General features: G+C 42.9%; 1 protein-coding gene across 5 annotated transcripts in view; it reads right to left on the bottom strand.

Annotated features, from left to right (window-relative positions):
* Window positions 1–20,791, bottom strand: part of Rnf130 (ring finger protein 130) — a 113,571-nt gene extending 92,780 nt beyond the window's left edge. For 4 of the 5 annotated variants that reach the window (XR_015630997.1, XR_015630998.1, XM_087574224.1 and 1 more), the window contains exon 1: window positions 20,460–20,791. Coding sequence is in view for 3 of the 5 variants with exons in the window: in XM_087574224.1 (XP_087430350.1) it covers window positions 20,460–20,706 (247 nt within the window). In the remaining 2 variants the exon portion in view is untranslated. 5 annotated transcript variants of the gene reach the window in all.
* Between the last annotated feature and the right edge of the window lie 2,238 nt (window positions 20,792–23,029).

The raw sequence follows: 23,029 nt of genomic DNA, 5'->3' as shown, positions 1-23,029 counted from the left end.
TCCTCAGGAATCTAATTTGTCATAGTCCATTTCCTCACTAGTACACTAGTACAGTTGGAAGTTAACACTTCGAGCTGTCTCCCAGCATCTACTTATTTAAATGAACAAAAACAAACACCAAAAATCATATTGAACGCAGATATGTTAGGAAAGTGCTCTATTCTGAGTTAAACAATGAACCCCTAGAAATTCCATTTATCCAGCCATCTTCTTCCAGGGACCCATGAACTTTAATGTGACATCTATTAGCTAAGGGATAAGGGGGTGAGAGAAGAGATGACCACAGAGTAAGCCACAGAAGTAAGGAACCTAAGTGACATATTTGAGGGGCAGGATTTTTCTATGTCTCACTGGCCCAGGAATTCAGACTGAAGGTAGGTCGAAGCCAAAGGCAGATAAGCAGGCAAGCATGCAGGAGGCGGTGAGAGGAATGCTCTTCCCAGGGAGAAAGAGGATCTTCCTGTTCTTTACAAGCCTTCTATGGAGTGCACAGGGCTCCCTCAAATTAGGAAGGACTGTCAGTTTTACTAATTTATGAATTCAGGTGTTAACATCATACAAAAATACTCACACAGAAATTTTGGTAATAATGTAAGACCAGTATTTCAGCAACCCTGAGCCCAAAAGGTAGGTAGGTAGGTAGGTAGGTAGGTAGGTAGAGAGAGAGAGAGAGAGAGAGAGAGAGAGAGAGAGAGAGAGAGAGAGAGACAGACCATCTCTATTATTTCTATCAAGTCCTCCTCACAGCTCACCTTCCATTAGTAGTCTCCATCCTTCACAAATCCTTAAAGGAAAATGTTATAGTAAAGTTGCATTGTTATATCTAAAAACATTTCTGTTATTCCCATTCTTGAATGTGTATCCATTTAAATGTTAAATAAAACTAATCAAAAATTAAAAGCTCCTTTCAATTATCCTCTAGCTTTATTTTTAACAAAGACAATATTCAAATTGTGTGGTCTCTTGAATATTATTCTACTCACTTTTTACTTTTGAATATAATATTTTAAAAAGTACATACATTTATTTTTCTAACTGGCAATTTTTACTTCTTTGGCCATGTTCTAAAGAAATCTGTCAAAAGTTACTCTCTTTCTATTCAGGATTTTAGAGGAGGCAACAAAGTATCTCCTGCCCACTCACAGTGCTAGCTGTGTGGGACAGCACTGCAAGAAGAGTCCGTAGCCCAAGCGTCAGCAAGCCGAGCTGTCAATAGCTATCCATTATCATTTGTCTTCTGTACTTAGTTACTGTACATCTCAAATGGATTTTGATTATTTTTCACATCCTTAGAACTCGAATATATTTGCTGGATGTTCTCCATGGCATAATGAAAAGCATCTTAAAAGCAATTTTAAATGATGGCTAATACAAATCACTTTACATGAAAAGTCATGCTCAAAAATAATTTTTATTACAACTGATGTAACAAATATCACATTCAAGAGAGATGCTATAAATCAAAGCAAGTAAAAATGGTAGCTCAGTCCTCAGACAAAAGTGGTATCTGAGTACACCAGGAGTGTTAAGTATTTAAACTACCTTGCTGCCTGCTCCATGAAAGGATTTCAGCATTGAATATGATTCCTTCAGGCCCTTTCTTTACTTGGCTCCTGTTCATCATGCTTTCTGCTTGCCTCTGACCATTCCTTCTCATTTTCCAAGGTTCTATCCACTGCTCAATTTTCTCAACAAGCAGCCACCTACATGACAATAATATATAAGTCTAACTCTTTCTTGAAATTTAGCATTTATCATTCAACTGTCTGCTAGGTATTTCTCTATGAATTTGTACTTCTACTCGGGTTATCTTCTGGTGCTAAGATCCTAGCCAACCAAATCATCTACTTAAACACATGTTGTTGGATTCCCTGTTAAAAGCCAGGAAGTGACTATCTAGAGACCCAGCTCAGTCAACAGAGCCTTCTGGTTTTGTCTGCCACAAGACCAACCAAAGTTAATGACTGACCCACTAATGCTGATACACGCAGGGATCTAGGACACCACCAAGAATCCAGAGCAAAGCCAGGAAGTAACAGATGTTAGTAGTCAAAGCACTAAGCAGGCTGAGAGCTATTTGTCAAATTCTGGTCAGCCTGGGCTATGTGGTGAGGCCCTGTCTCAAACAACAGTTACGATACAATTCAGAGGAAGCTGAGTGCAGTGTAGTAAGCCTGTAGTCTTAGAATCTCTGGATACTGAGGCAGAAGCATCTTTTGAACCCAGGGGTCAAAGCTAGCTTGGTCTATATAACAAGACCCTATCTCAAGAATCCAGAACAGTATCCAAGACATTAACTCTTGGGCAGAAAAATAAAGAATATTGGTACACTTTTGTTGTATTTTTAAATCACTTCTTTATTTTAGCACCATTAGGCCTAGTACATGACGAGAATGACAAAGACTAGACTATCAGGTCCAATAACGTCAGGTGCAGGAAACAAGCTAGGAATTGTATAGCTGACCCTTATAAGGCAGAGGAACTTGTCAAGAGATGTTTAAGCTGAGTTGCTGAGACAGGAGGTAGAGAAGAAAACATGGAAAGAGAGCAGCCATAAACTCAGTCACAGTAGAGGAAAACTGAAGAAATCATACAAGAATAGGTGGTTTCAAGTTTTCATAATCTGAGCTGTCTATATAGCAATGAACAAGAAAATAGGCAAACATTTAAATGTACAAAATAATCAAAGACACTTGTTGAGGTAGGTCTTAACTTTATCTCTTAAAATACCTCTCAAAGGGGGGCGGGGTGACATACATTTACATCAGTGAATATGTGCCTTTCAAGGAAACATCAATAAATAGAAAATCAGGCATGGAGAGGCCCCCCTGGCACCAGGTCCACTTGCTGCATGGACCACCCTGCTGCATGGCCCACCTCTAGCAGGAGCCACTACAGTGTACAAGTATTTGGTAGGCAGATGGGAGAGAAAGAAGTGGAAGTCTGAGTACTGTGGAGAGACAGAACTGGAGACATGAGAGTACAGAGGAGCAGCCTGATATGAGTAGCCTGCCTTGCCACCTGAGGCCATGGTAGAGTCTTGGCCCTCACCTGCTGCAGCACTTGGGAGAGTGAACCCTGCACCTCGCCCAGGCAGCACAATAGAGCTGGCCCTGCTGGTGTAGGCTTGGGCAAGCTGGCCCGTGAGGGTGTGAAAATAGGGGAACTGGCCCACCCCTGCCAGTTGTGGTATTCAGTGAGCTAGCCATCATCCTGGCAGTGGGTGCAGGAGAACCAGTGGGCTGACCAGCTCAGCTAACACCCAGGCCCCTAGCCAGGGCTTTGAGTGGGCCTACCCCAACATCTACCCCACCTACAAATGGCTGGAGTGCACAAAGGGACTGTTCCTGCAGATCCAAAGCTGCAGGGTCTTCACTTTACAGGGTTTAGAGAGGTCCAAGTGATATTGACAGTGTAGTGGAAGCCAGAGGCCTTAAACCAGAACAATGACTCATTAAAGCAACATTTGCAAGTAAAGCTGTGTGGACAAAAGGGTATACTGTCTGACACACAGCTTCCACAGTGTGGTGGTTTGGAAAGGTATGGCCCCACAGACTCATGTGTTTGAATGCTTGGCCATAGAGAGTGGCACTATTAGGAGGTGTAGATCTGTTGGAGTAGGTGTGGCCTTGTTGGAAGAAGTGTGTCACTGTGGTGGCAGGACTTCGAAGTCTCAAATTCTCAAGCTAGGCCCAGTGTGAAATACATCCATTCTCCCACTGTCTGCCTTTGGATCAAGACGTAGAAGTCTAGGCTCCTACAGCACCAGCTGCTATGTTGCAGAGAGACTGTCAAAAAGCAAATGCTTTCTTAGGATGGGTGTCTCTAGGATTACCACAGAGTCTTGGAAAAACCAGTTTATAGCTTGTGCATTTGGTCTGACTTCTTCAAAAACATCTCTATTTTGTCTTTTCCATTAAAATGATTGGTAATTACACGGCTTCTTTAACTCTGAGACATGCAAATTTTAAAAAGGACATAGTTGCTTTCTTCCAAATTCCCAAATTACTTTCTACCACAAAATGCAAAGAATTTTCTTTCTTCCCCTAGCACAATACCTTCCTCCTAAGTGTCAGACAAGGAAAACCACTTGGCTTCTCATCCCAGCACTCTTGGTTAAAAACATTATTTCCTCTCCACTGAACTGTATAGGTAACCTTGTCAAAAGTCACTTGACCAAACCTAAGGGCTGATACCTGGATTTGAGTCCCACATCACTTATCTATGAACCTGATCACATACCTGCCTTATAACCAGGAAATATGTATCTGGGTACGTACGTACATGCATGCGTGTGTAAGCCCTAGGTGGATACTGAGTGCCTTCTTCAACCACTTGGCACAGTATTTTTGGAGACAAGGTCTTTTGCAGACCCTGGAACTCACTGGTTCCACCAGGCTGACTGGCCAGCCAATGAGCTGCAGGTATCTTCCTGTGTTAACGCATCCAGTTCCTTTGAGGGTGCTAAGGAGAAGATGCTGCTGACTGAACCATCTCCCAAGTCCACAACTGTTTTGTTCTTTTTCAAGACTGTTTTTATTATGTCCTTTATACTTTCATGTGAGTTTTGGGACAATTTATCAATCTCTCTAAAACAAAAAGAAAAGCAAACAAAACACCAAGTAATTTTTATAGGGTTATGTAGGCCAATTCAGAGTAGTGCTATATTAAGAATACTCTCTGCTAGACATGGTGGCACACGCCTTTAATCCCAGCACTTGGAGGCACAGGCAGGTTGGTTTCTGTGAGTTTCAGGCCAGTCTGGTCTTCATAGCATGTCCCAGGCAGTTACTAGTAGAGAAACCCTGTCTCTTAAAAAACAAAAACAAAAACAAAAACCCAAACATTAATAAACAAACAGAATACTGTCTCTGAGTCCATGAACATGAAAAACATTGTTTACTTAATCTCCTTCCTTACAAAATGGTTTATAGTTTTTGCTACCAAGACTGTTTTCACTAAACTTTCACTAAACTAACAAATATCTTTAGAAAGCTATGCAAAGAAACACAAAAACAGGCAGAGCTAGTACTTCAGCTTACGAATCTGCTCTCTTTAGCTACCATAAAGGATTTTTTTTTTAAAATAAATCAAATTTGGAAAAGAAAGGCAGGGGGTGGACTATGTGAGACCGGGAAGGAGAGGGCTGTTCCTAGGATGGTTAGGCTCAGACATGACGCCCCCATGAACAGTACTTTATGCTACAAGTCACAGTAGGATCTCAGACTACAGGGAAAGAACTGGGAAAAAACAATGGACACGGGAAGCCAGGTAAGGACTGTGTATAGTCTAAGAGAGGAGTGATGGAGGTAATAAATGTGAAAATCATCACATTTTAGAGGTTAAATTTAGGAGTTTGGATCACCATGCCTGTATAGGTTGGGGATCTAAGGAGGAAGAGGCCTAAGTTTCTAGCAAAACAGGACAATGCTAAAATAACATTGGATGGAGTTGGGACTGAGTTTTGTAGGAGCGAAGATGAACTGTCGCAGACAAAGGCTGGGAAGGAGAAGGCCATTCTTAGGATGGTTAGGCTCAGACATGACACCATCAAGGGCAAAGAACCTCTGTCCAACTGCAGTCTCCTGACAGTCTTTCTCCTCTTAAGCAATTCGAAAGAACCAGAACTCCACAACTGTTCTTCCCAAAGGTAGTTAAAGAAACTATCCCTGTCTGCCAAGCCAAGGGTGAAGCCTAATGAGGTCTTCCATTCATGGAAGGGCCCTGCTTAGGAGGAAGGAAGGCTGCCCAGAGGCCACGAAAAATCTGAAGAGGCAGACCCTGTAAATAAAAAAGTTCATCTTGAATCTCCTTGTTTATTTTTTGTGTGCATACATTGATGTGTGGGTGTGCTTGCCTGTGCACTCCTGTGAAGGTCAGAGGTTGACTTTGGGTATCTCCTTTACCACTCTCTACATTACTTTTTTGAGGCAGGGCTTCTTCCTGAACCTGGAAGTCACCATTTTGGCTGCCCAGTGAGTCCCCACAATCTACTGACCTCTGCCTTCCCAGAGGTGACATGAGTGCTAGGGACACACACTCGGCTCCTCGTATCCGTGCTTGTTAATCTTAACTGTTAACCTGACTCAACTGAGTGATGCTTAGGAAATTTGTAAAGGAGGCTGTGTCTGTTAACATTTCCAGACACTGATCAGGGCAGAAAGCTAGAGTAAGGAGGAAGCAGAGGCTTTCAGTTTAATGAAATTTGGGTTTTACAAGATGAAAAGAGATTTAGAAATTGGTTACATACAGCATGAATGCATTTAACACCTGTGAACTATTTCTCCTCAAATTATTAGAAGTGCTAAATTTATATTTATACTTAAGTGTCATAATTTGTTTTATTAATTTTATATGATCAAAGTGCATTAAACACATCTATGAAAACATTACAATGAAACCAATTATTGTGTACACTATGTGCTCATAAAGATGTCTGAAAACAAACAAGCTAGCAGCATCTCCCGTCAGGCTCCCCCTCATTACTTTTTACTTCTGTGGTGTTGGGAATTGAAGACAGCCACAAGCTGGATGGAGGTGATGCTGCTGACAGGTTCATTGTCCCAGTGTGACTCCCACTTGGAATGACACCTTCACTAAGGACTGTCACACGTGATAAGCACAAACTGCTTCTGAGTGTAACCTCAGCTCCATGATTTTTAAAAACTCACAAAGACTTCTTCCCATAATGTTTTGTCACTCTTATAAAGTCCCAAGCCCCAAAAGACTAGGGGACACTGCCTCCCTTTCCAGCCCTTCTGTATAGCATCCTCCCCTTACTCTCTTAAATTCTGTTCATGGAGTATTTTGGACCCTTTGGTCTTCATGCCAAAAAAAAGGAAGTGATCTTCCTCTCTGTCCTCCTCTTTAGTGTCTGTGCTCAGGCTTCTGCCTCAGCTTAAATACTGTTTCTTTAGGGAAGTGGGGTTGAACTGTTAGTATCATAATGTTTTAGACTAGTCAGAGAGATTATTAACAATTACTTCAAAATTTTTATTCCATGTCTCTTCTCTCCATTACAGAGTACTTGTTACACTTCCCTTCCCTTCCCCACCAAGAGCACAAAGGTACAGTAAGTACTTAAAAATGTGACAAATGAAAACGTGTAGCAACTGCCACCACCTGGATGTAGGATTTTTAGTTTCATGAGTTAGTCTGGTGACAACAACAGAAACAAGAAACTCCATCACTGATAAGAACTTTGAGGAACCTCAGAAAAGAGACAGTAAGGAATAAATAGCACTCCAACACTTACAAATAAAAATGGAGAATTGTGGGGTTGGGGATTTGGCTCAGTGGTAGAGCGCTTGCCTAGCAAGTGCAAGGCCCTGGGTTCGGTCCCCAGCTCCGAAAAAAAAGAATAGAAAAAAAATGGAGAATTGTACAAATATAGGACCAGTTAAGCCACTGTAAACCATTAGCAAAACTAAGAAGTCATTATAAAGAAATAATCTGTAGACACTGAAGAAGAGAACTGTAACCACAGGGTATCAGTGCTAAGGCATTATGTACAGAAGACAGAAAAATGACTTCGCCAAAGATAACTAGGTTTTGTCTCTAGAACCTATAACAATGTTCTTCATAAGCCTAGGTGGAATACAGTTATAGATCAAATAATGTGCTAATCAGCTGATCTTATGAGGAAGGGACCATCTTGGACTAGCCAAGTGAGTTCACTGTAATCACAAAGTTATTTAAGTGTGTGTGTTTTGGGGGGGGGTCAGAATTAGTGGGAGGTTTGAAGATGGAGAAGGGCTGTATGCTAAGGAATGCAAGGCTACCTCTGCATGCTAGAAAAGGCAAGAATCTTCTTTAGAGCTTCTAGTAGAAGTGCAGTGTGATAGCTTAACTCTAGCCCACTGATACTCAATGCAAACTGGGGGCAGCGGCTGGGTTTTGTTGTTTGTTTTCTAAGGCAGGGTCTCACTGCCTAGTGAAGGTTGCCCTCAAACTCATGATCCCAGCCTCAGCCTCACAAGTGCTGGGATTATAGATGTGTACCACCATGCCAGCCTAGAGTAAGGATTCTAACTCTAGATCTATGAATCATGTGAGGCTTCAAGATATAATCTAACTGTCTCTACTTACATATTCTGTGTACATCTACATAAAAGATATATTTTCCTGCAGGAAGGGCCACAGCTTTTATCAGGGCCACTAATTTTGTCAAGATCTATAAGACCATAATCTATAAGATCTAAAAGCAGACAATATGTTCATGACATGGAATAGTAATAAAAGTAAAATAAAAACAAAAAAATAAAAAATAAAAAAATAAAAAAAATAAAAACAAATCAGGATTCAAAAATTGTTTTTACAGACTGAATGAACAGAATTATGTGGCTTAGGATGGGACTCTATGAAAAAAGACCATGGGTTTAATCAAGAGTGAGCCCAGGATGAGTCAGTGTTCGGATCACCAACACCTTCTGTAGAGCTTCAGGCCTCTATCCACAGACAGAAAGAGCTGCACCTCTACACTGCCAAACCAAACCTGCGAGACTGTTCAGTTGTGGACTTTTCTTTTTATTAGTTTCCTGTGGCTACTATAAAAAAAATCATCACAAGTTTGTTGGATTATAACATCAAAAGTCTGTTGTATCAGAATTCTGGAAGCCAAGTCTAAGATCAGGCTTCTTTCCCAGTTTCTGCTGAAAATCCTTGGTGCTCGCTGGATGGGGGAGAATCACTGCAATCTCTGATTGACTCCTTCCTCGGGTTCTCTTTCATGAGCTCTGAACCCTTCTGCCACTCATTGGTCACTAGATTTTGGTTTATGCTAATTAGTAAAATGTCATCTTAATCTATAACTAAAAACACATTCAAAAGTTCTACTTCCAAATTAGGTCACACTGCAGTTCTAAGTGGATATGGCTTCTCTTTAGCCTCTTTTATAAGGGCACTAATCCCATTCATGAGGGTTCCACTCTCATTATCTAATCACTCCCAAAAGATATCACCTCTAAATATTGTCACTATGGGGGAGCAAAGTCCAGCACAGTAATTCTGGGATGACACTAACACTCAGACACAAAAGACTGGGTGGGATTTTTATAGACAAGATGGATACATTCTGAGGCCCAAGATGCCAAATTCTTAAGAACGACCAAAATTAAACCAAACCAAACCAAAGTCAAACAAACACCCCCACAGGAACATGAAGTCTAAAGGTTAGAGAACTTGAGTCAAGATAAGGAAATTTTCAACTATGTAGGAACATTTAAACCAACTTTTCTTTGGGGAAGAACATTTTGTGACCCTCTGTTTTCAAAGGATGAAAGTGGTAGTCCTTTGTCACTGTCCTTATTAAAGTATCTATTACGTAAGATGCAGGCTTCATGGAAGGGTTAGACTTGTGGATCATTGATGAGTTAAATTCTGAGTCTATAACTACTTCCCTTGTCTGTCTCTTTAATGGCAAGTAACCCTCTACCAAGAATGCAAATCCTGTGTGTGTGTGTGTGTGTTTATGTGTGTGTGTGTGTGTGTGTGTGTGTTTTGTGTGTGTAGTAAGGGATATGTGTTGGTGAGACACCAGGCAGAAGGTACACATGGTAAACAAAATTTGGAAGTCCTAAGAACCAAAGGAGCACCAAGGTTTAGCATGTAAACTGCTAGTGGTGAGACGAGTGAGTAGCATGAGGGAGAGTGAGGTCGGAGCTGATCAGAGTCCAGGCTCCCATTCTAGGGATGAGAAGCTACGGAGGGAGTTTAAACAAGGAGTGGCATTGCTGTTTTCAGAAAATTCTGGATACTGCAACAGACTGATAGAAGATAAGGGAAAAAACAAAAAACAAAAAAAACAGAGACCAAGAAAACAAAAAGGGCAGGAGATAACAGCTACCTCCCGAGACTCTGGAAGTGGCAAGTACGCAGTGAACAGATAAACTGGAGGAGCGGATAACAGGTGGACTGTCAAAAACAAGCAAGTATGACTCCTGGTTTTGTCTATAAATGACTGGACAGTGGCATTACTTACTGGGCTGGGAAGACTAGAGAGCAATGGTAGTTGACTGGGAGGTGAAAACTGAGCTGCAGCTCCACTGAACTGATTAAATTAGAAAGACTTGAGGGTACTTGAGTAAAGATATCAGGTAAGCAACTACATGTATGAACCTAGAGCTGAGGATGGCAGAGGCCATGTCTAAGGACACAAGAGAAGGATTAAAGGAGGCACACAGGAAGGAAAAAAGGACTGCCTTCAGAGCTTTAATTAGTCATGCTGGAGATCAAAACTGGAGTTATCTGTGCTACACAGATGCTCTATACCGAGGGCTACATTCCTAGTCCTACTTTTTGAGGCAAAGTAAATTGCCCAGGCTAGCCTTGAACTTAAAACTTCTCCTGAGTTAGCTGTCTGAGTAGCTGAGATTAATCACAGATGCATGCTATATACTCGACTTTCTTTAAAAGACAGTATTTTTTGATTACTGGATTAAGTGTTCATTGAGTTTTGCTTCAAATTTATGATCTCAAACTTCAGCTGGATTACAAGGTTCCTTACCCCCAAACTCAGCCCCAGCATTCACCTGCTTGGCAATAGGAAACTGGGAATTTAAAAAAAAAAAGGTTTCTGGCTTGTCCATGATGTGGTTTTGCCAAGATGATCTGGAATAGAGGAACAATGGATGGATATGCAGGAAAAAATCATGTTAGAAGTCAGGAAGAGGCAGAAACTCACTCTATCCAGTGGGGCCACTGAAACAGTTGAATGAAGGTTGAGTTTGAACATAATTGAGTGGTAAGGAAGATACCTGCTAGAGAATAAGAAAAGACTAGAAAGACAATTTGGTGGCTACAACATTAAGTTATTTTATGCCTGTGGACCTAGATCTGTTTATGAAAACAAAGGCAGTAACTGTATCTCCTGATCTCACAGTTCAAGTAGACCCTGAGAAGTTGCTTAGTCTTTACACAATCCTAAATTCCACCCCATGTCACTGGAGCTGGAAAGGATCTCAGATATTGAGAAAATGAGGAACCTTTTCAAAGAAGGAAAGGAAATATAGAAAGCAGATTCGTTTGCTGTGAGCAGAGGGGAAAGGGTGGGATTTTACATTAAGAAAAGGCAAATTTACCCAACGGCTCACAAACAAGCACAGCTATGCTCATCCCCCTGGTACCCAAAGACAACCAACTTCTGGTTTTAGCTCTTTCGCTGGCCAGCCTTCACAGTTCTAAAATAGTAAGGGCCATTATTTCTTTGTCTACTTTACACAGCATCTGTGGATTTATAATTGTCACAGAACAAGGTTCAATTCATTTATCTTCTAAATTTGTTTTGATTTTGTTTTTCTTTGTTTTCCTGTGTGGTTAAACCTTTCTAGCATCTGCAACTCCTGACGACCTCTTGAGGCTTACCCTGTGAGAGGATTGTACTGGCTCCCCCAGCTGCATCTATCATGCTATCCTCTTGTCATTTCTTCAGCTTTGTCATCTACTTATAGATCCTTAAGGTCACAAACCTTCTGCTCTGAAATTGTAATTATCCCCCATGCTTAATTTCCAGATTGTTTTTACACAGTGAACAAACAACATAACTAACACAAATGTCACCACCACCCTATAAACAGGAAAGTTGAGACCTTGTGCTTGCATCTCATTTCCCTTTCTAGGACTGGCTACTCAAAGTCATATCCTAGATTCTGTGCTTTACATCTGGACCAACCAATCACAGCTGCTCCTAGAGTACTTCTTTTTTTATTTTTTCCCAAGACAAGGTTTCTGTGTAGCCTTGGCTGTTGTGTAGCCTTAGGTGTCCTGGAACTCCCTCTGTTGTTGAGGTTGGCTTCAAACTCATAGAAATACACCTACCTCTGCTTCCCAAGAGTTAGGATTAAAGGCTGCCACCACCAACACCCAGAGAGAATACTTCTTATTTAATGAAAAGCAGACTCTGCTAACATATTCTTGCTCAGACTAACCACACCTTGAAGTCATCCTGATCTTACTTAAGGTACAGAATAAACTTAAGAGTAAAAGGGGAGGGGGTATAACTCAGTCATGTTTGTCTAACATGAGCGTGGCCCTGGGCTCAAGATCAAATACTGAAAAACAAACCAATTTCCAGATGTTTCTTCCTTAGTCATCACCTTTCGGCGGTGAATACCCCCATTTTGCCCTCATGAACACTTGCCCCCACATTTTCTAAGAAATCCATTATTGTGTGTGTTGCAGTATTCACATGAAGGTGACAACTGTGTGGAGTCATCTCTCCTACTTCTATGTGGGGTCTAGGGATCAAGCTCAGGTTGTCAAGTCTGCACGGTAAGTGCTTTTACCCTCTCAGCCACCTCACCAGCATACTCTCCCCTGTCAATGTAATAATCTGTGCTTGTCCTGGAGATGAAGATGAGGGTGTAAATACACACGGCACTGATCTCTACCCATAGCCCTGCAGCAATTTGTTTTAATCCAGAGAAATGCATTGATGACCTAATCAATACAAAACCCTTCTTATTTTGCATATTACTTTGAGCCCTTGTCCACTGTAAACAAACTTAACACAGTCATAGTTCAAACAATTTGTGTTTATTTTTGTAGCACATACAGAGCTTTAACGATGTCCTCTTTTATGGCTGTGTAACATTCCACTGAGTGGATTTATCATAATTTATTAAACTTACTTGGGAAGTAACACAAAGAGGTGGTTAGAGTATGGGCACTGCCGTCAGGCAGGCCTACCTCAAGTCCCAGCCCTGCCCCATTTCCAAGGCCACAGTGTGCTGCCTCATTCTCTTTAATTCACCTTACACTAATTGCTCAGTACCACTCTTATATGTTCCAAATACCATATGCATCCCTGAATATACAGGAGTGGACACAAGAGACAGGCTCCCTGCCCTGCCTCAGAAACAAAGAAACGAGATACATTTCAGTTATGTTAAGTGCTATAAAGAAAACAAGCACCAAATGAAAGACTGGAGTGCCTTGAATTCCCCAAGCACTGAGAGGATAGGGTACCACCTGCAGCTTTTAGGAAACATCGGTACCATTTGTGGGACACAGCACATACCCAATAGCTACATTATTGCTCCAGACAAACTGAGAACACCAAAGAAACAAGATCCTCTCCTACCCCCACTCACCAGTCAGTGTATCTCTTGTGCATTTTCAAGGCTAGCGCTCTCTAGAGAATTCTGATCTACAATGTTTTTAACTTTCATTCTCTCTCCTCACGTTCATGTTTCCTTTTCCATTCTTGAACACATAGTATATTTCTAAAGATTGGCCTAACATTATCATCTGCAATCCTGTCATCTGGTTATAGGTCTTGTTATAGGTCATTTTCTGCTTCTTCATAAGCCTGGTGATTCTGGACTGGGTCAGTTTCAGATTTTATAATTTTACATATTAAGGCGTTCCTTTAAATATCATCTAGACATTTGGAACAGATTACATGGTCTCAGTCAGATTCTTTAAAGGTTTGCTTTTAAGCTTCAATGGGGAGAGGGTCCCAGAACAGCATTGCTCTAGGAGTAATCTGGCCTCACTCACTACATGCTTCTGCTCACCAAGTTTTTCTATTCTGATGAATGAGAACCTCATGGATTCCCAGCTTTCTGTGGACTCCTGGAACCATCCTAACTGCTTCTTTTTGGCAGTTCTTCTCCCAGCCTCCAGTAATTTCTTCACACAGGTCGGTGCCTAGACTGGAGGACAGTCCCCTGCAGCAGTCCCACTGGCTCTCTGCAGCCCCCTCTTCTGCTCCAGCGGTGCCTCACCCTCCTCAAGTTCTGGCTCATCAGCTCATGAGACTATAGACCTGCATCTGAGCTGCCTATCTCTCTGCACTGAAGCCTAGAAATTCCCAGAGAGTAGGAGGCAATGGTGGGGCTCTTTTCTCAGGGATTCCCACCCCACGCTACCTACTGACCTTATCTAAAACTTCTGCTCATAGGCTGTCTGGTATTCTGATTAGTTAAGGTTGAGAGGGAACCAACAGCAGTGAACATACCATAGCCAGAAGTGGATGTTCTCATGTTTGACTTCAAGTCCCTTTAATGGGGAAAAGACAAGGTCGACCTCTTTTTCTCAATCTCTGGCTGGCCTGGAACTTGCAATATGGCCCAGGTAGGCCTTGAATTCACAAAGAACTGCCATCTTAGTGCTGAAAATTAAAGTCCTGTGCCAATACACCCAGCTAAACAAATCTCATTTTAAAAAAATGAAACCTTTCTAGACTATTAGTTCAAATAATATTTTTCATTTTTCTGATCTCTATACTATACAATACAATAATGGAGTCTTACTCTGATCATTCCTGTTCTACCCTGTCCTAAGATCCTGCCGTCACCTTTACCAGCACACCAAGCACCGCAGGGTTAAGCACAATTACATATCTAAATCACTTGCTAGTATCAGATATAGCCTTACAAGCTTGGCTCAACTGAAGAAGATAAGACCTGTTACTTCCAAGAATTCAGTCTGGGACAATTTAGCAATCAAAGCCTCAAGTTATAATACAGTCAGGCTTTAATGGGCAAATAAAAGAATGTTCTTACAGGACTGGAGAGAAACATTTTATCATAGGTCCTGTAGGCTCTCCACAAACATAAACCCTGAAGGTACTGAATGAAAGCAGCTACTGATGCCAGCTTGCATGTGGACAAAACTCTATTTCAACAGAATGATCTGGAAGTCCCTGCTTCAGAACAAAATCCACCTGCAAAATGAAGAAAACCTTTAGTCTTTCAAAGTGTTATGCCTGAGTAGTACTATTCAGCCAAGTTTGATCCTGTCAACAAGATGACCCAAGGTTTTTTCATGTCAGAATTTATACAGGTTCTTTTTGTGCATACACAGAGCTTGCATAGCACAAGCACAGAGTAGGCTTTTAAATTGTTTTTTTTTAAATGATATTTGAAGGGTTCACTTTGTTTTACTCAACATTACCTCTAACAATAAGGAAAACCTCACAATTAAAATCATGGAAAATAACAAATGCCTACTGCTCACAAAAAACCTTAAGAGTAATAAAACAAAAGGTGATGGTCTAGACAAACGTAAGGGCTGCATTCTGTGAATGGGTCAAGTGCTATACTTTAAAAAAACTAGCCATGAAGACACTCCATTCATGCCACTGACATTGATATGACTGAACCACTAAACCTCCTTTTCATCAATTACATAAAGGATGAAATATAAAACACAAAACACTCCTTCTCTATTTTGTTTATTTTATACAAATTAAGTTTATATAATATGGGCTGGAGAGATGGCTCAGCGGTTAAGAGCACTGGCTGCTCTTTCAGAGGTCCTGAGTTCAATTCCCAGCAACCACATGGTGGCTCACAACCATCTGTAATGGGCTCTGAGGCCCTCTTCTGGTGTGTCTGAAGAGAGTGACAGTGTATATATAACATAAATAAATGTTTTTTAAGTTCTTATAATATATGAACTTATGATATATATCAAAAATATTTTGTTATGGAAGAAGCTAGCTCTGAACCTTTGATCCTCTTGCCACAGCCATTTGAGTGCGGGCTTCCCCTACATATCTAATTTTAAAACTATTTTTGAAATAATTTTAAATTACATGGAGGGTATGTGCATATAACTGCAGTTGCCCACGGAAGCCAGAGGAATCAGACCCCCTGGAACTGCAGTCACAAGTAGTTGTGAGCAGCCAAACATGTGCACTGGGAATCAAACTCAGATCTTCTGCAAGAAATACATTCTTTTAACCACTGAGGCATCTCTCTAGCCCCGTCGCCTCTATTTTAAATAAAACCTACCTACTCCCAACTGCCTACAAGTAATTTCTGATTGTCAAAATTCAAAGTTATCTAGAATTTAAAGATGTTATATGTTGAATCTTTTTAAATTGTTCGATAAAAAAACAGAAAGCAAATACAAACCATGTTGACTGATTTGTTGCTCTAAATGGGCACATACGGTCTTCGAATTGACTGGTTCAAAAGAACAATATTCTTGGGCAAGGATATAGCTCAGTAGCAAAGTGCTTGGCAAGCACTATGAGGCCATGAATTTAGCTCCTAGTAGGACAAAAAGAAAACTGAGCAATATTCTCTTTAGTGAGTATGTATATTTTGGCAGGCTTCTTAAAGATTTGTCTTATTTCAGCCACGTCTTGCCCTAGGTGAGAGGATTTCAGAACATTAGTCTATTCTTAGCAGTCAAGGATTTCTTCTGTAACATTCAAAATAAAGTTCTGCAGTTTGTCTGTCTCTTACAACTTTTAATAAAAATTAACTATACATTAAAGGTATGTATGGCCTCTACAAAGTATGAGAGAGCCGCCCTACATTCAGATGCAACCCAGTACTGGCCTGGGCAAAGTCATGAGAATTTACTAGCTGTCACATATGTGTAAACCTTATCTCCATTAACAACTCTCAAACAAGGCAACGCTTTTAACATTTGTCTCTACTAAAAAGTTAAAACTTTTTATTTTAATTTGGCCCATCGTTCTATATACATCAAGATTCTAGGAATCCTGACCAAGTCATCCAACATGTTTTTATCAAAATCACTAGCATAGCAATCAAAGACTTTCACTGTGTAAGGAAGAGCAGGAGGTAAAGGGGAAGCCAGCTAGGAAAGAAACATCAGACACTTTGCTCTGACAGAAACAGAAAAAGGAAGGTAGTAGTAGGTTGGGAGCCTGGTAAGGAGAGTGGGTAGTTCTACGTTTTTCGTAACATTTATATGCTAATAGAAATCAAAAGTGACAGGGAAAACATACCATGTAAAAATACTGTCTGCACGGCACAGTTCAATACAAACGCAACATGCACACCCCACATTTCCTTCTTGCCCCTCTAGCTCATTCTTTCAGCGCTGCAGCTTTTCTTGAGTTCTCTTCCTGAATGTTCAGAATACCTGCTCCTGGGATCACATGTACCTTTTCTGTAACTATTTTGAGATCTCTATGTCTAGTGGCCTTCCTCTGCTATTATCAACTGTAATGTTACGTGATCTCTTTCACCTTCGGTTTTATGTCAGTCTCCTGTTCGTGAAAATTCCTAAATCCAACTTCAGATTTGTTAAAGGGAGAATCAGGGTTTCAGCACAACCACAATTTCAAACATAAAAAACTGAGATAAACCTTTAAAAAAATTAGTTTGCAACTCTACGATCAGCAAGGTATCAGTAAGGTTTATTACTTGGCAAGGCTGTTCTCTGAGGTTTTAACACGCCATCCTGAAATTTCTGTACAATGCATAAAGTGGCCAATGCCAAACTCTTGCTGCCAGCAATCTGCATACATACTAATTACATCACCACCATAGGGCTTTCTCCTTCCCCAACCCCCACTCTGGGCTCAAACAAAAAGCCAGTGTGCATGCACATAAAGCACACTTACAATGTCTGTGCCACACACTAGCTAGGTCTGCTCTGCAAAGGGATTAGGGTGTTCCTAATTCAAAACTGATCACTGCACCAAGCAGCCGGAAAACAGCCATGATCTGTTCAGAAATGTACAACACAGTCCTTCAAAACTCCCTTTCTCAAAATGAGTACTTTTTATCAGGTAACATAAAAATGTTAGTCCAGAACAAAGAGCATCTCCACTCACTGATAAATTCTGTTTAATGAAAAATATGTCTCAAAGTATACTTGTTTAGGAAGTTTTTTTTTTTTTTTTTTTGGTTCTTTTTTTTTTCGGAGCTGGGGACCGAACCCAGGGCCTTGCGCTTCCTAGGTAAGCGCTCTACCACTGAGCTAAATCCCCAGCCCCAGGAAGTATTTTTTTTACAAAGTAGAATGCTAACACTTTCCAAAATGTACTTTTAAAATAACAACCTCTTAAGGATAATTAGAGTCAATCTGACCTTTATAAAGATAGAGCAAGTAAAACTCAGTAACTCGTATATGCCTAGCTGTGCAACTCACATTGGCCTGGAAAGAGCACTGTAAAAATAACAAGTTTCTAACTTCACAAATCAAGCCATGAGTATAGAACTAGCCATCGTGATAATCACTATGAAAACTTTAAATTTCTTGTGTCTTTTCAAGTAGGTATTATTGTTTTTGTTTTGGGGAAGAGGGTCTCACACCACAGGCTGTCCTGGGATACTCTATGGAGAATCAATCTACTGCTGTGATAACAGGTGTCTGCTTTAAATGGTTTTCTTAAACACAAAGTTTCTAGTGTACAAGCAGAATGTCACCTTGGAGTTCTTAAAAACCCACGGGTGTAGAAACACTTATGGGTAGACTTCCTGGGGAAAGACCAGCTCTGAATGGGAACTTCAGAAAGACTCCTTTAACCGCTTTACTCCAGGCTACTGCTCCTTCCTTTTCTGCAGTGCTTTTAATGGTGCTTGGCAAAGTGGGTTTCAATCGGCGCTGGCTGGACTGAAAGACCACATGGGTAAAGGCCATTTGTCCAAACCTTGACTGAAGCCACCTACAGTGTCCCGCCATAGCCATGCTGAAAAATCCTGACACAATTCTCATGTGGTATGGACTGGAAAGATGGGTCAGCAGTTAAGAGCAGTTGTTGCTTTTGCAGAGGACATGGGCCTGGTTGTCAGCACCCACAGAATGGCTCTGTAACTCCAATTCCAGGGGACACAACATCCTCTTCTAGTCTCTATGGGCACTACAGGGTACACATACATTTGACAAAACATCCATATGTAAAATAATTAATTTTTTTTTGAGGATACAATAAGGACACCTTTTCTTCACAGGAGAGGTGAATACTCTCTCAGTCCATTTTTTTTTTTTTAAGATAAGAAATGAAGACACCAAGCAGAATTATGTTGCTGGTATCATACAGTGTGTTTGTAGCAGAGGTCTGATACAGACCCTTCAACCTCACAATGCTATTTCCCAGTGACAGGTTAAGACAACTTTCAGTTTCCCAAACCGTTCTGCTGGCCTCCTACACGCATTGTCGAAGATGGGCCTTAACTTGGAGGTGAAGACAAACAGCTGACATTGGCACTCGAAACACTGCATCTTAAGTGAGGGTGGTGGTCTGGGTTGCCTGGGGGGGAACCAAGCCCCAAGCACAAACCACAGATTTCACAACACTTTACAGATCTTTCTGCAGAGTAGCTTGCCTCTTTCTTCCTCTTCCTCCCCTTCCACATGACCCTCACGGTCCTTTTCCCCTCCAGAAAATAGTGTAGCATTGTTACTGCCATAGTTTGGCAACATTACATGTCCCAACCACAGTGACTGGCACAGAGCAGGCAGCAAATATTTATTGAATGGAGCAAAGAAAAAACTGTTTCTGTGGTCAAACAGGGGCCTTAAGTGCTGATTCTAACCTAGTGGACTAAGAAATACACACCATAAGCATTTGGTCGCTGGTGTAAAAAATGAACGCTTAAGAGCCCAATCTAAGCTGAAGAAAGAAACCTTATGCCCCAAGCCAGTACGTCTCAAAAGCAGCAGCAGCAGCAGCAGCAGCAGCAGCAGCAGCAGCAGCAGCAGCAGCAGCAGCAGCAGCTTAATATGCATTATACAAATAGTGAACTCAGAGGGCACATTTTAATATTTTAGACTATAAAAACAAACACCATTATCCTAAAGAGTTCCTAAACATCTAAACAGGAATCATAGTTTTGTTTTTTTTAATCCTCTCAACATTGTAAGGTGAGAACGGGAGATAGGATAGGAGACATCTCCCCAAAGTCCAGCCTGCCAAAGCCCCCAAATATCACACTCCACGGAGCAACGTCCTTTAAAACACAACCAGTAATTAACATAGGAGTTTACACCAAATCATTAAGTATGCACAGCCGGCATACACAAGGGGAACGCCAAGGCTAAATCAAATGGCTTCAAAGACGATTCCTGACCATTTTACCTCTTTCCCTCTGGATGGGCACCCGTGACCAAAGACTTGGCTACTAGTTCAGCTACTCTCACATTCTTTATAATGTGAAAATCTCTAGCGTTTCATGACAGCAAAACTACCCGGGTCAGAGAAAGCCAAAAGCAACAGGGACCCTCTCCCCTTAGCCATTATCGAAAAAAAAAAAAAAAAAAAAAAAAAACCCAAAAAACAAAAACCAGCACGTTTTGACGTTGGGGGTGGGGGGGTGAGTAGGAAAGGCGGGGGGGGGGGGTGGTTCTCATCCCTAAAGATTCACTGCAGTGTTAAATCCGTGGGATTTCAGGAACAAACCTGCCGATTCCAAAATACAGGTTAAGCATCTCGTCCACCATGAACTAGTTCTGCGCCCCTGCACCACCTCCTTTGTCTCAACTGTCCCTGCAAACTCGCATTCCAATGCCCTCCAGTAAACAAGCTACCTAAATGAAAAAGAGGAGGACATTCTAAGTCTCGCTCTCTTTTAATTTCAAGGGGAAATGCAGCAGGGTTTCTGGAGCCTCTTTACCCAGCGGGAAGCAGGCCAGGCTCCACAGCGCGGGGACCGCGATCCCCTTGGGCCGGCGGCCGAACGGCGCGCAGACACCCGGCCACGCCGCCCCCGCGACCCCCGCCCCGCCTCAGGCTTCCGCTCCCGCCTCACCTCCGTGGATGGGCAGCGGTGCCAGCACCTGGCCGCGGACCTCGGCCTTGGGTGAGTCGAGCCCGTAGCGCCCGCGGTCGATGCGGAACGTGAGAGGGGTGCCGCGGCCGGGCTCCTGCACCGTCACGTTGATGAGCGCCGTGTAGTACTCCTGGCTCGCGTTGTCCGCTCGCGTCGGCCACAGGCTGCAGGTCAGCAGGGCCAGCGCCGCGAGCCGGGCCGGGCCCGCCCGCGCCGCGCCGCTCATCGTCCCTCCGGCCGCCGCCGCCGCCGCTCGCGGACCGGGCTCCGGGGCCGGTGCTGAGAGGCGGGGCGGGCGCGGCCCGGGCTGCGGCGGGAGCGCGCGCGCGCCTCGCGAGGAGCCGGGCACGAGCACGGCCCTCCTCGGCGCCGCGGTTCCGTCGTTCGCTGCCCTCACGTCCGCGGCCCGCGCGCGGGCACGCGCCCCTGGGTCCCTCAGGGGAGGACGGCGCGTCAGGCCGCGTGCTGCCTCTCAGGGCAGCTCGACTGACGAGGGACCAGGCTTGCGGACAGGGCACCTGAGAAGACTCGGGGTGGGTGGGACGAAGCAGTCCCGACTGCTCCGGGAATGGGGGTTGGGGAGCGTAGGCGATGCCGCCTCAGGCGCGTGCCCGCTGCCTCCCCATTCCCTCCAGCCCAGCGGCAACGCGCAAGCCCGAAGCACAACCCCGTCCGCTACGCGTGCGCACTAGGCAATGCCTGCTCCCGCCCTCCCGCACGAGGGCCAGGGGCAGTCCAGTCACCTGCTTGCTGGCACCGGGCTCAGTGAACTGCCCCGGGCTTCCTAGCCCTCTATGACCTGGATCTGTGAAGCTTTCCAAGAACCTATAGAGATGTTGGAGATACGACTAAAAGGAACCAAGCTAAACGTTAGGTTTTAAATTAAATGGCTTTGAGAGCTAACATTTCCACTCGGTTGTTTGCATGCTGTATAATTGAAATCAGTTGGGAGGGTGTCTTTGCGTTTGGGGCCGGTAGAATTGGACTCAATAAGGCATCTGAGTGGTTAGCAAGGTCTGTTAGAGACAGATAGAAACTTCATAAGATTGGTATGGTCCTCTTCCCCAACCCCGACTCCCCCCAGAATACCCAGACCCACAGACACTCACTTCCTTTCTGTAAAGTGGAATAGTGCTTGCAGCATTCAACAAGGGCTCTGCTCGGTTTCTTCTGTAATTGGGCCTCTCCTCACTGGGGAAGCGGACCACAGTACCTATTCTCAGGATGAGACCCTAGAGTTGCCTGCCAAAAAGTTACAGGCTATGTTTGGCCCCTACATGGGGCTTTCTCTAGTAAGAATCTCCTCTTCCACTCCCATTTGTTGGTCCTGTCTTCTCTTTGCATACTTATCCCCCCCCCGTTCTTATCCTTAGCAAGGGTTTTTAGTGTAGGGGTGCTTATGCCACCAGCAAGAAGTGATATTACAGAAGTCCATACACACCCACAACAAAACCAGGGCAGAAGAAATAGCGATGAAAATAATTTATGGTTGGGGGTCACTACAACATGAGGAACTGTATTAAAGGGTCACACCATTAGGAAGGTTGAGAACCATGGTATAAGAGTATATGGTAAATGAGAATATAGCGTTTGGGGTACTTGGGTGTGGGAGGTCTCCTGGAGGATGTGGGCTGAAGTCTGAATAGAGCCCTCGGTTGCCTGTCAGTGAGCTGCCCTCATACGCACCACCTTGACAGGGCCGTTTCTCTCTCTCTACCATTTTCTCTGTCTCTTAAACCTCTCTACCTGTCTCTCTTCCCATTTCCCAGGTCATAAGAATGCCTCAGTCACCTGTATGCCCCATGTCAAATTCCCTTCTTCCCAGAGCTCCACTAAGAGCTACCACCTTCCCAGGTCCTAGATTCTATGAAGGGCTTCAGTCTATCAGGATCTGATCTGCTTGCTACCTCTAGGTGTGCAAGGTCACGTGTGTAAAACTCATTGAACAGTGCTTGGGGGACTCCAGGGGTCAAACCTAAGCACCGTCAAACCCTAAGCAGTGCTGAAACTCAAAGGGTTGTCCAGATTCTCAAAGCCTGTTTCCTTCCCCGTCCTCTCCCTCTCCCCTCCCCCTCCTCCTTCTCTTTCTCTTCTTCCTCTTGTGCTTCCCTGTTTGTTTTATTTTAAACTTCTAAACGATCCCAACTGGTCCTACAAAACCCTGCTCTTATTTTACTATCAGCATGTTTATTTTTTTACCAGGATTCCTAGTCTGATGTTCTGCCCCACAGACAGCCATTCTAATGTACTTAATGTATCTTTTCTTTGTGTTCTTGCAACATTTGTATCGTCTAGTATCATGTACTTTTTAATTATTAAATAATGCCCGGTTGTGACTGTCTTCTGTCTTTCATTCTCTTCATTCACACTGGGCGTTTAGATTTACAGTTATTAATGTTTGTGTTGAAATGTAACAGCTGAGGGCTGGGAGGTAGCTCTGGGCAGTGATTACTGTGGAAACACTAGAACCTAACTTCTGAACCCCAGAACTCACATAAAGACAGAGATGGTAAGACATGTCTGTAATCCCAGAGTTCCTACGGAAAGAT

The sequence above is a fragment of the Rattus norvegicus genome, chromosome 10 (assembly GCF_021556685.1).
Source record: "Rattus norvegicus strain SHRSP/BbbUtx chromosome 10, alternate assembly SHRSP_T2T, whole genome shotgun sequence".
Taxonomy (NCBI): Eukaryota; Metazoa; Chordata; class Mammalia; order Rodentia; family Muridae; genus Rattus; species Rattus norvegicus.
This window is presented reverse-complemented; position numbering and strand designations above follow the sequence as displayed.